The sequence below is a fragment of the Meleagris gallopavo genome, chromosome 15 (assembly GCF_000146605.3).
Source record: "Meleagris gallopavo isolate NT-WF06-2002-E0010 breed Aviagen turkey brand Nicholas breeding stock chromosome 15, Turkey_5.1, whole genome shotgun sequence".
Classification (NCBI taxonomy): Eukaryota; Metazoa; Chordata; class Aves; order Galliformes; family Phasianidae; genus Meleagris; species Meleagris gallopavo.
In genome coordinates this window covers 10,758,547-10,770,439 of record NC_015025.2, presented here as the reverse complement: position 1 = coordinate 10,770,439, position 11,893 = coordinate 10,758,547, and the positions used below count along the sequence as shown (strand labels likewise).

Sequence of the window (11,893 nt, the reverse complement as noted above, 5' to 3'; positions counted from 1 at the left end):
AAAAAGTTTAAAAGCATTCTGGAAATGGAAATTAAGCACGGTTTCTTTGCTCTTCAGTAAAAGCTAATTACCTTCCAATTAATGAGTAGTAAATTACTGTGTTTTATTCTATACATAGATTTATGTAAGATAACACAAATAATGGAGTCAGAAGTATAAGTCACTGGGAATGGGTGATCCCATTGATTTCATTGGAACAAGAGACTTAAAACTGAAAGCAAATTTCAACCTGAGATACTGGTTCATTACCAGCAAATTGATGGAGTTCTACATTTACTTGCTAGCATAATTTACCAATTGTATGAGATGTAAGCAGGCACAGTGGTAACATTGGCTAATTTTATGCTCAATGTGAAATCTTATAGCTGGTCAGATGGATACCGTAAGAAATAATTAGAGTCATTAGAAATAATGGGCTACAGCTGCAGTAATACATGCTCTATTCTCAGTCCAGAGGTTTCTAAGCAAAATTAAATTAGCTCATGTTACCACACTGCTGCATCATATGCTCCTCACCTCCTGAGAGCAAACTTCTCTTTCCATTTCCACACTGCAAATGAAGTTTGTGCCTAATGCAGAAAAATCTCATGTTGGGAACAAGGACTTCTGAAGCTCGAGGCCATTCCTTGTATTTTACCATTGAATGGCAAGTCTTGTTTGCACTGGTGCTGAACTCTGGCAAGTATTTTCCTCAGGTATATCCTTTTCTCCCCAAATTCCAAAATCCATTCATAATAGTAAGGCAAAAGATGGATTACTCCAGAGGGGTTGAGGAAGTGGAAAAGAAGGAACTATAATCCATGGTGCTGGGGTGATTAATGTGTCTGTTTATGGTGAAGGAAATGAAAACTAGAAGTCTGGGTAAGTAATGATCTTCCCAATGAATTTCACCAGAGCCACAATGCAGACCCAAGTGCTGACCTCCTTCAAATTATTCCTGAAGTTTTCAAAACCAAGGAAGAATGGCACTAAAAGTTTTGCTGTCTAGATTGCTCCCAGAACACAGGATTTCCAGCAGTAGCAGGAGTGGGCTTCACTGTGGGATGCACATATACCATTACAGCTCTTTAACATCAGAGTGCTTTGGTGGTAGGTTTGAGTAAAAGGGCTTCAGAGACACATTTAGCACTGTCCATTAAGCATGGAGAGCTGGAGAAGGGCTTCCTTTGCATTCATTGCTGTGCAGGCTGTGTGTGCTCAGTGGGAGGAACGGTATTTTTGATGAAGGTAAGAGCTTCTGGAGTTGTGGGAACATCAGTTATCTATTTGCCATCCATCTTTGGCTATGGTACTTACCTGACCTCAGTTATTACAGTATGTAACTGCTTCACAACCGCTCATCTATTTACCTTTCCATTCTCCCTGTGGAGCTCGGAAGTGCTATTACCTCTGTTGCAGAACTAAGTACGATTAAGGGTCAGATTTGCTATGGTATTTAGGTACTCAATGGGATTTTCAGAAGTACCCAACACCTGGTTTACTAAGTGGATCTTAGGCTTCTTCAATAGTTGTGAAATCCCATTACTTTCATTCTTTGAAAAATTTTGGCTTGCCTGGCAACCTGGGAGCTATAAGAAAGGTTTCCATGGTCATCACCCAGACAAGAGGCTATAGGTAGGACAGGAACAACTTTCTGGCAGTGGCAGGATCATTTTATCTCAGTTGTGAATTCATCAAGTTTGGAAATCACTGTAACTCTGCATAGCAGTGAACCTCCTCTACTTGCATAGCTCTGTCAGAGAGGTTCTCAAGACAGTGGAGCAAAAATAAGCAGCGCCTGTGGTCAATAAAAAAGAGCTTATGTGCCAATTGGTGGGATGGAAATTCAAGAGCAGGAGCAAATAATGAAACAATCTATATTCATGCACCTTTGCAGCCTATGACTGTAAGTACGAGCTTACACCTAGCTGGGAGATGTGAATCCTGCTGAAAGCTCCAGAGTATCCTACTGAAAAACAAATGTTGATTTTGAACAAATTATCTGTTCATCGCTAAATCATTTTCTTTCGTTATTAGTCTTCAAATTGGTTCTGCTCTGGAAGGCAGAATTAGATTTAAAAGCAGAGTGTCTCTTAAACGCTTGCTTCAAATGAAAGTATTCGGTAAACATTTCTCAAAGCTCCTAGAGCATAAACTCCTCAACTCCTTTCTGGGGCTTTGCATGGATTTTTCAGCTCCTGATTTAAAGACAGATGTCTCAGGAATTCATTCAGGAAACAGAAAATAATCAAATCAAGCCCCTTGCGATCATATACCCCTCTAATGCCAAAGACAGTTTTATCAAGACCTTTTTGTCCTTGCTTTAGTAGCATAAACTGGGACAAATGTCCCACGCAGACAGGAGATACCACTGTCAAACATGTGTAGGAGAGTGAGAAGAATAAAATTCTGAACTCATAGTACAAATGCAAAACCACACGAGCTGCAAGCACACGATTCTCATCACTGGAAGAGCTGCCTGTTGCTGTTAATTTAAGGTTCTTAAAAAGAAAGCTCTGGGCTTCAAAATGATACTTTTAACATTAAAAGGATGGGGTTCGGTAAATTCAGCATGTCAGCAAGATTGCAACTGTCTGAGCCAGTAATTTAGGAGAAAAAGAATTAGATTTGGCTCAGCTAATTTTAAGAAAGACACGTGGTTCTACAAAGAGCAGAACCCCAGTGTTGTGTGCTGGTGCCATGTTCCATCATGGGCTATCAACAGGTGCTTGAGAGGGACCTCCATGGTCCAAGAGCTCTGTGGGGATCAGGATATATATAAAATTCCATGGGCTTCATCAGTGTTTTGAAGATACTGTTCTCCTGCCTGTAGGATTCCACTGGTTGGAGGATGGAGCCTCATGCCCCTTCTTAGATATGAAAAGAGAATAAAACTGGGGACAGTGTTGTCTAACAAAGTTCTCGGTGCTTGTTTGCTTATTCAAAGCAGGAATTTAGCTCAGTTTGGTGTTATGAGGACTTATGTGCATAAGGGAGGTTCTGGAAGTAGAATGTTCCCTCCTGTTCATTGCAGGAGAGTTAGACTGGATGACATTTAAAAGTCTCTTCCAACTCAGACGTTTCTAAGATTCTATGATTCCATCATCCCCCAGCATGGGAAGCTATTTGTTAATTCCCTGTTCCTTAGCTCTCTCCAGTACAGCACTGTTGTAGGAGTGCGAGACTGCTCTCATAAAGGGCAGCAATCAAATGCTGCTGTAACTGAGTCCACTTGCACTGTGGTCTCTGATCAGTGCTTTGCACTTAGAAAGTTTATTTCTTCTTGGCCAAAAGAGCTACAAGATTAACAGATGAATAAATGTTTTGAGACAGCCAAGGTGTGAAAGAAATTGAAGCCACTGAGATGTCAAATAGCTGTAGAATCACCTGGCCGTGGCTCTCAGGAATTATTTTATCCTCGTAAGATTAGAGCTCAGATTAGCTCAGTTGTCCTGAGGATTGGGCACATCCTCTAGTAAATGTAGCCATAGTGACTTAAGACCTTCCTGGCCCCAGATCCTCTGGAGGATTCTGGAGCAGCAGCAGTGGGACACAACATTTGCCCACATCCTACAGCCCAGATCCTGGGGTTGAGTGCACGTGGAAGGTCCTTAGCACTGGGGGCTGTGCCACCAAAGGTGAGAGCTGTGAGGGGCAGAAATCCCCAGTGAAAATGTGGGGCAAGCAGTACATTCACCCATTGTAATGAAAGTCACCAGAATGCATGTGTCAGAGCACGAGGGCTTTGTGCTCCGACTATTTTTACCAGAAAGGAATTCTTACAGATACTGGAAAGGCAGTTATTGCAATTGGAAGGTCAGAGAGGTTCTTATATGAGGTAACACTATTTAATGTCAATCATTCTTTGCAGGCTTTTTCTCCACCATGCCATCTGCGATTCAATCAGGAAAAGAAAAGAAAACGAGTAGCAGCAGCCACCTTAACCTTTGGTTCCTTGTGCAGGGAACAGCCATGGGCTGACACCAGCAGAGGGATCAGAAGAAGGTTTATGTGGGATGTAACTTCCCTCTGGAGAGCAAACAAAAAGCAGCTTAGGATGGTTGTGCAGAGGATGGGAACCATGAAGCTGTGCTAACTGTCTGTGTGTCACTTCTCTGAGATTTAGATTCAGCCAGGAAATCATGGGTGAGTTTGAGCTCTTAAGAGAAAGGTGTTTGAAACCCAGCAAGAGGGACGGTCATAACTTGGAAAGTGCCACACGGAGCTGTGCCTCTGCTTTATAGAACTGTTGGCTGCAATAAATATGACCAAACTCCCTCAGTCTCTTGTAATGCTGTCTCAGTACCAGCAGGAGTCCATTTAAGAATACACTGACTTGCACAAATGATTGTATACGAGAAGAGAAACAGCTAAAGTACCGCTTCAGTAATGCAGTCAAATCCTCAAAGATGCTCAGGAGAGCTGGGTGGGTGTGTGCATCCTCATGCTTTGGTTTTGTCACTGTGGTCACTGCCCAAAGCACCCCAAGCAGAGGATCTTTTGTTCAAGTTGTCGTTCTGGCTTCAGCTGGTGAGATCACAGTTGAGATTTGCTGATAGTACAGAAAATTAGCTGTGATAAAGTCAACAAGGAGGAATTGCCAAAGAGGGAGAAATGTTTTTTATTGTTATTTTCAATACGGAAAGTAATGAGAGTGTTTTATAAAGAAGAGAAGGGACAAGTACAATACAGTACCTATGAATGAATAATCAGACAGAAAGACTGAACCTTGCACTTCCAGATCTTAAAGCATTAACCTCAATTGCCTGAACTAAAGGGCTTGGCCGTGTTAGCCAGAGCTGTAATGGGGTTGTCAGATCTCCCTCACATAACTACAGTTAGGAGGGGTCAAAGCACTGGGAGGCTGCTGCTGTGAGCGCTGCAAAGTGAGCACTGCACTGGAGACCTGGAACTTGGGGAATTTCCATCTTTTTCTTTTGTTCATTTTCTTATGTCATTAAACCTTTAAATACTTCACGTTACAGGGCATCAGGAGAATGAATTTGCTCCTGCTTAGCAGTGCTCTGAGGAAGAAAAGTGCTTGCGCTCTCTGTGTAGCTATCCTGCTTTGCTAATATCCTCCGTTAGTATTCATTAGTTACAAATCTGAGCTATTGCATGAGGGAGTTAATCATGGTGGAAGCTTTATTGCACCTCACTTCTCGTTCCAGCATTTACAGCTCAGCAAAGCTGATGTGAAATGCTGGCAGATTGAATTTGTAGACTCTTTACCACATTCAGTTGGATATTAGGAAAGATTTCAGCACAGGCTGCCCAGGGAGGTGGTGGAGTCACCGTCCCTGGAGGTTTTCAGGAAGAAGGTGGATGCCACACTGAGGGATGTGGGTTAGTGGGCATGGTGGGGAGTGGGTTGGGGTTGGAGTAGGTGATCTTAGAGGTTTGTTCCATCCTTTATAATTCTATGGTTGCAGGTGGTTTCTTTCTGCTGACTGAACCAGCTGTGAATCTGAACTTTGTGTGATGCCAGGCTGCCTTGCAGTGTGCGCTCAGACTGTTCAAGACCACAACCCAAGGTTACACGTGAATCCTCAGCCCACCAGGCTCAGTAAGACCCTTTTCTCTTGCAGACTGGAGTCACCCACACGCGCACTGGTGATGGAGGCTCCAAAGGGCATCGAGATCAACGCTGAGGCGGGCAGCTTGAAAGCCACGTGCAGGACAGAGCTCAGGCTGGAATCCAAAGATGGAGAGGTAAGCTAAGAGCGTCAAGCTTTCTGGCAAACACAAACCAAGCTACAGATCTCTGCAGATTTATAACCTTCCTGTTCGCTTAGTACTTGAAAAACAAGTTTTAAGTCGCAGAACCATGATTCTATTCTAAAAGCACTGGTGAAGCCTTCCTAGCATAGGTTCTGCTAGCAGTGATTGAACATATCATATGCAAACAAGGCTCACTCTGTGGAGAAGGCTAATTCATTATTTTTAAAGTGCTCGGATAATAGCATCTGTGGTTCAGGCAAATTTATGCAGCAGTAAAGTACACAGTGCTCCTAAATTCTTTGTTTCCTTGTCACTTTAAAGCAGGATTTACGTGGCCAACATAATTAAATCTTTTATCATACATATTTTCTATGAGAAGAGCTTAATTCACCCGTATTGATCCGAAAAGCTTTTATAGCTGATGTTTTCATTTTGGAAAGAATGTGAACATTAGGAGACACAGGGTGTTGCAATGGGAAAACTTCTAAAGGGAAAGAGGGAATAACTAAAGCTGATAAGAGAACAGAAGTAAAAGAGGTGTTGAGTTAAACCTCTTCTGGTGTCTCAGGAGAGTGTGCACACCCGTTCTCATCCCCTCCTTCTGCCACAGCTGTGGAAGACACTGAAGGATGTGGATGATGGGAACCCAAGGAGAGCCTCATTGGAGGCTTCTCATAGGATGTGAGATCCGGTACGGCCTGCTGTTTTCCTGTCTTAGTGTCCTCAGTGATTCACAGATTGAGATTCTTATTGCGATTTCTGTTATTTCTAAACATTTGCATTTTAAGATATTCCAGATCCCCCTGGCAAGGAGTTTAAAACAAAACAAAGTAAAACAAAAGTAGCAATAAAACTCTTAACTAATATACTGCAATTGAAATTCAAGGCATTTCATGACTGCAAGCAGTTGCCTTCATGTTTTTTAATGCTAATTTTGCTCTTTCAGGCAATTAGATGGCTGGATACTAAAACAGAAGTGATCTTTACTGTAATCACAAGATAAGTGTCAGTTGCCCTGTAATATTCTGGGCTGTAGGTTATAGAATCCAACAATCATTTGAGTTGGAAGGAGCTCTTAAAATCCATCTGGTCCAACTCCCCTGCAGTGAACAGGGGCACCCACAGCTCAATCAGGTTATCTTAGTGTGCTCTTCTCAGTCACGTTAGAAAATTTTCATTTATGTTCAGTTTTATAAGAAGAAATTTAGATCTGTTATGGCATTTAAGTAATTTTTAATATACATAATAATAATAATATACATAAAGGTATTACATGTACACATAAAACACACATAAAAATGAGTGCTGTGAGTCTGCAAACATGACTGGAAATGAGAGCAGAGTGCCAGAAGTCCCAGCAGAGGAGAGGGATCACCATTGCCTAGAGGTGATCCAAATGTGCTGTTCACCTACCAATGAGGGCACTGCCATCACACTGCTGGGTGCTGCAGGGCTTAACTCACACGCTGGTGCCCCAGGAATCAACAAGCCAAGAAAACGTAGATAAACAGAAAAAGAGTGGAGGTCTCATGGTAAACTCACAGACATGGATGTCAGCCTTTCCCCAGCTTCACACACTTGGCTGCCCAGTTTTTGTAGCAGCTCAGTTGTCCAAAGGAGGCCTCCTTAAACGCAAGATCAAAAATAACAGCTCTTCACTAATCCTCTCTCTTTTTTTCTTTCTCCCCTCCTCCGGCTTCAGATAACATTGAATTCTGCAAAAATCAAACTACCTAACTTGCCTCAAGGATCTTCCTCTTCTGCAGGGTCCAGGCAAAAAATCTACGAGCTCTGTGTGTGCCCCAATGGGAGGTTATTTCTGTCTCAGGCAGGCACTAGCTCCACCTGCCAGATAAATACAAGCGTCTGCCTTTGAGAGACAATTTGCAGTGGGGCATCGCAGGCAGCACAAAAGCCAATTCTGGTCTCCTAGGTTGCAGCTGCCAACTATTTTTACTAGAACACAGAAAGCCTATCAAAGACTTTTTTTGTGTGCGCGCGTGTGTGTGAATATATATATTAAAAATATATATATATATAAAATTATATATATCCTCTGTGTAAAATGATGTTTCAGTACAAGGAATCCCAGGGTGACCCTGTTACATTTGTGTAGCATTTCTCTTTCCCACACCAAAATTTACTGGTACAGTCTACTGAATTGGGCTTGATGCTCCCCTGGACCCTTCTGTAATAGTACAGTCTAATGATCACCCCTTGTTTTTGACCATGTTCTAAGAGTAATGGGATTGCTGACTCTGGAACCAATGTAGACCTACCAACATACTAAAAGGAGAGTAGCGTCTCTGATTATTTTTGCACCATTATATCAGTGGCATGAGGAAAACAAAACAGCCAGATGTGCTGTACTGGTTGCCTAGAGTAATCCAAGACACTTGGGGTTAAACTGCACTCTTTAATTTTACCTGAAGCGTGGCTTCATGTTGGGAGAGATGGGTTACACTTTGCCAATAGAGAAGTCCTAATCTTCTTGCTGAATTACTTTCTGAAGGACTTTGATTCTTGCCTGTACCTGCAATGAATCGCTTGTGCTATTTAGACGTCACACTCGGCTCTAACCCCAACCTAAAGTCATCTCTGTGCTAACGAAATTAGCATTGTATTTGTTCTTGACAGGAAAAAAAGTTACGAAAATTGGACTAGAAGAGAAAAATCTTGAACTACTTTATTTAACAGGTATCCTGGATTACCCTACGCAACCTCTATTACCACCTTTAACTTTGAAGTGATCTAACATACCTGGAAGGTGTAAGATTTGGAACTTACCCACCAATACCTGTAGAAACAAAGAAAGTCACTTGTTAAACCCATGGAAACACAGAAATTCACCTGAATTTGACATATAATATTTGTGCTGTGTTAGAATTTTTGTCCTCTTTCTATTCAGAACATGCAGTCCAAGATCACATACATTTTGTGGAGGTTGCAAATGTCAGAGACGCTGACAATGAAACAGATATTTTTTTAAGACTCTAGAAAAATTTTGACAAATTCAGATTACTGTAAAGTGAAAGCTTTGGATGCTGGTTCCTCTAGAATTCCAGCCCCAGAATCTCTGTGGTCAAATCTCTTCACGGGTGCGTTTTTCTTATTGAAGTCAAGGAGTTACTTGCAGGCACGATAAACCATAAATCTGATCTGGTGACATTATCAGTGATTAACTTTTGAGGAAAAAAAAAACTGAAATGAGCCCAGATTTTTTAATTTCGACCCATAACTGCATCCACATGCATGTAAAAATTGTTTAAAAACCAGTGTACTAATTAGTGCAAAAGGGTTCAAGTCACAGTAAATCTCATGAGGACAGCAAGGTTTCTACACCACTGAGATGCTACTGAAAATATTGCCTCATGTGCAAACATGGCAGATCTGTGCCTATTCCTAGCGGTATCTGAGCAAAGCTGGTATTCTTCAAGCTATTTTCAAGATACAATGTCACTGACAATAATTTGTAGAAATAATTTAGCCCTTTCCTTTGGAACATATTTCCACATGGTTTCATGTGGTCTGAAAAGTACCAGGGTTTGATGTTCTTAAATGATTGATTCTAGCCTGATCCAAAATTGGCTGGACTCAGTGGGAAGATATCCATGGCATTTTGATTGGATGTTTGCTTCCCAACAAAGCAAAATTCCCATGAAATTTATTTCTGAAAGAGGATTGAGTTATCTACTTATATTTCTCTGATGCTTTCAGATTAATGAACAAATTCAAATTATTTGTTAATGAATTATTCCTGTAATTATTATCTTGAGTCAATGTTCGAATGCAAAGGGTCACCCAGGATAACAATTGTATTGGGACACAGGACTATACCATCTCTGTTCAAAGAGGGGAATTGTGCCTATGCCTTAAGTCAATGCACTCAGCAAGGAGAAGCACATCATATTTATCTTGTTATAAAAACTACTTTATTTGGGGGGAGGGACAGGAGGGTGTCTTGGGAAATGGTTGTGCAACTTAAAACAGATATTAATGAAATGTATTAAGACTGTAGGGGCACTGAGAGCGATAACTGTTGTTGGTTTTTTTTACCACGTTAAATATAGCAAAATACTGTGTATGTTACCTCTGGGATCACAAGTGAAGTCCCATTCATAGTCCTACATTTTCTATAGATTTTTTTTTTTCCTGTTTCGTTTAATACTGATCACAAACATTATATTAAGCATGGCCCAATTCATGAACAAATCCCATGTTTGCAAGCACACGAGTGGTTGTGAAGATGCGTGCTGCAGGAGGTGTGCCCTGTACAGAAAACAAGTTGGGTTAGCTTTCCCTTCCCTGAAGGTATCAGTGCCAGTTGGTAGCATGGGGCTGAGCACAAGGAGTGGCCCAGTGGGGATACTGTGTCCCAATCCCTTACTCTGATCCCCAGTGGTCAGTCCTCATCCCAAATACTCTTGGGCTGCTCTGCAGCAATTTCACTTTGACCTGATGGTCTTTTCCCCTGGGATCTTGGATGAGATGGGCACCCTCATACTTGGGAAGACCATGAGATTGCTTAAGAACATTAATTTTGGTATGAATGTCTGTGGGGGAGCTGTTAGAGAACAGCCTTAACCTCTGTGCCGCTACTGTTTTCTGCAGAAAGTGAACAGTGGGTACCTTAATTATGCTTAGGTGAAGGAGTTCAATATATTCTACAATTTTGTCTCTGTTTTTAAAAGCGTAAAATGATTTTCTGTGTGCACAGAGACTGAACCCACGCAGAGACTTGAAAACCATTTGACCCTCACTTCAGTTTTAAGGCCGCAGTTCAGATGATGCTGCTTGCTCTTGAGTTGGCCATGTGAATAATCCTCTGCTGTTTGTGAGTGGCAAACCAGGACGAGCAGGATTGCATCTATAAGAGTCCAGGGGAAAAATTGCATTTTTGTTTAAAAAGCAGCATGCAGACACATCCAGCCATCTCATAGTTCATAGTTTGTTGTCTGGGGACAGCTGTGGTGTGACTAACTCACCTGCTGGGAGAGGCAGATTGATGAAGGTTTGGTTTTCCTCCTGCCTTGTCCAGAAACCACTCACAATTGCTTTACTTGTATGGGTTGGTTTTCCCTGAGTACAAACCAAGTCAGAACATCCCTGGCTGGAATTTTGTACGCATACTCTACCTGCTGTTGATAAATGCCAAAAACAAGGAAGGGTTTGTGTATTTCTTTATGAATTGGGCCTGCAGTTTATTTCAATTGAGCATTTGCGATGAGGGGAGATGGCATTTATCTCAAATCAGAGTTTAGTTTTACCTCTCGACACTAAGGCAAGGCTGGGGTGGTTGGTGAATTTTTTTCATGCTGAGCCCAATGGAAGAGATGCCAATGACTTCATGGCCTGAGCTAGGGCAGGAGCCTGATGGGTGAGAATTCAGGGCACTGATGCCAGAGGAAACAGTGCCAGCAGCTGTGGTGGCTGTGGAGCTGAACTCTGACTGCACCGTGTGGGATCCTGCATTGCAGCTATGTGCATTGCAAACACTGAAATGCTAATCAAGAGACTGTGATACTAGTGTCAATGTCCCTTAGGCAACCAGATAAAGATAAATGCTTTTATGTGTTATAGCTCTTAACTTTACAGGGTTTTGGGACCTTGTTAAATTTGCTTTCAATGCCACACTTCAGTACTGACTGTCAGTGTTTAGCTGTACACCAGTACCTTATGCATATGTCATGAATGACCCTTCTGCTGTAATGAGTTGGGAGGGCGGGCGTAAAGTAAAAAGATTTTGCCATTAGCAAAAGCAGAGATCCTAATACCGATGGTACAGCACGTGTTCTCCAAATACCTTTGTTTTGGTTGACTTTTAAACTTTTTTGAAGCGTATTACCTGGTAGACAGTGAAATGGGTGGCTGTAGAGTACCAAAATATGTTAAAATGAAAGGAAATCATTGAAAAGGGAAGGCCAGTAACTGTGAAAATAGGTGTGTGACCTCTGTAGGTATACATGTTTAGAAAACAAAGTGATTTGTATTTTTCTCTCAGTCACATGCTGTTAAACACCTGGATTTTAAAGAGGTTTTTTTTTTTTTCCTTCATTCAATCACAAGTGTCACAATGCACAAAGAAAAAAGCTTAAGGCATTCACCTCCCAGTCCCACCTGCAGTACAGCAAAACAATATCTGAATCAAGAAACCCCCCCCTAGAAATTACTTGAAGATTGAGGAGAGATTCCT

The 11,893-nt window shown here is 41.7% G+C and overlaps 1 protein-coding gene across 2 annotated transcripts in view; it reads left to right on the top strand.

The window, feature by feature from the left end:
• Positions 1–11,893, top strand: part of SGCD (sarcoglycan delta) — a 160,642-nt gene that overhangs the window by 120,768 nt on the left and 27,981 nt on the right. Inside the window, exons 7-8 of one of the 2 annotated variants that reach the window (XM_010719032.3) lie at positions 5,568–5,691; positions 7,403–11,748. In XM_010719032.3, coding sequence (XP_010717334.1) covers positions 5,568–5,691; positions 7,403–7,576 — 298 coding nt within the window. In that variant the 3' untranslated portion in view covers positions 7,577–11,748. Of the gene's footprint in view, positions 1–5,567; positions 5,692–7,402; positions 11,749–11,893 lie in introns of those variants that run through there. The other variant, XM_031555711.1, reaches the window with a different exon arrangement.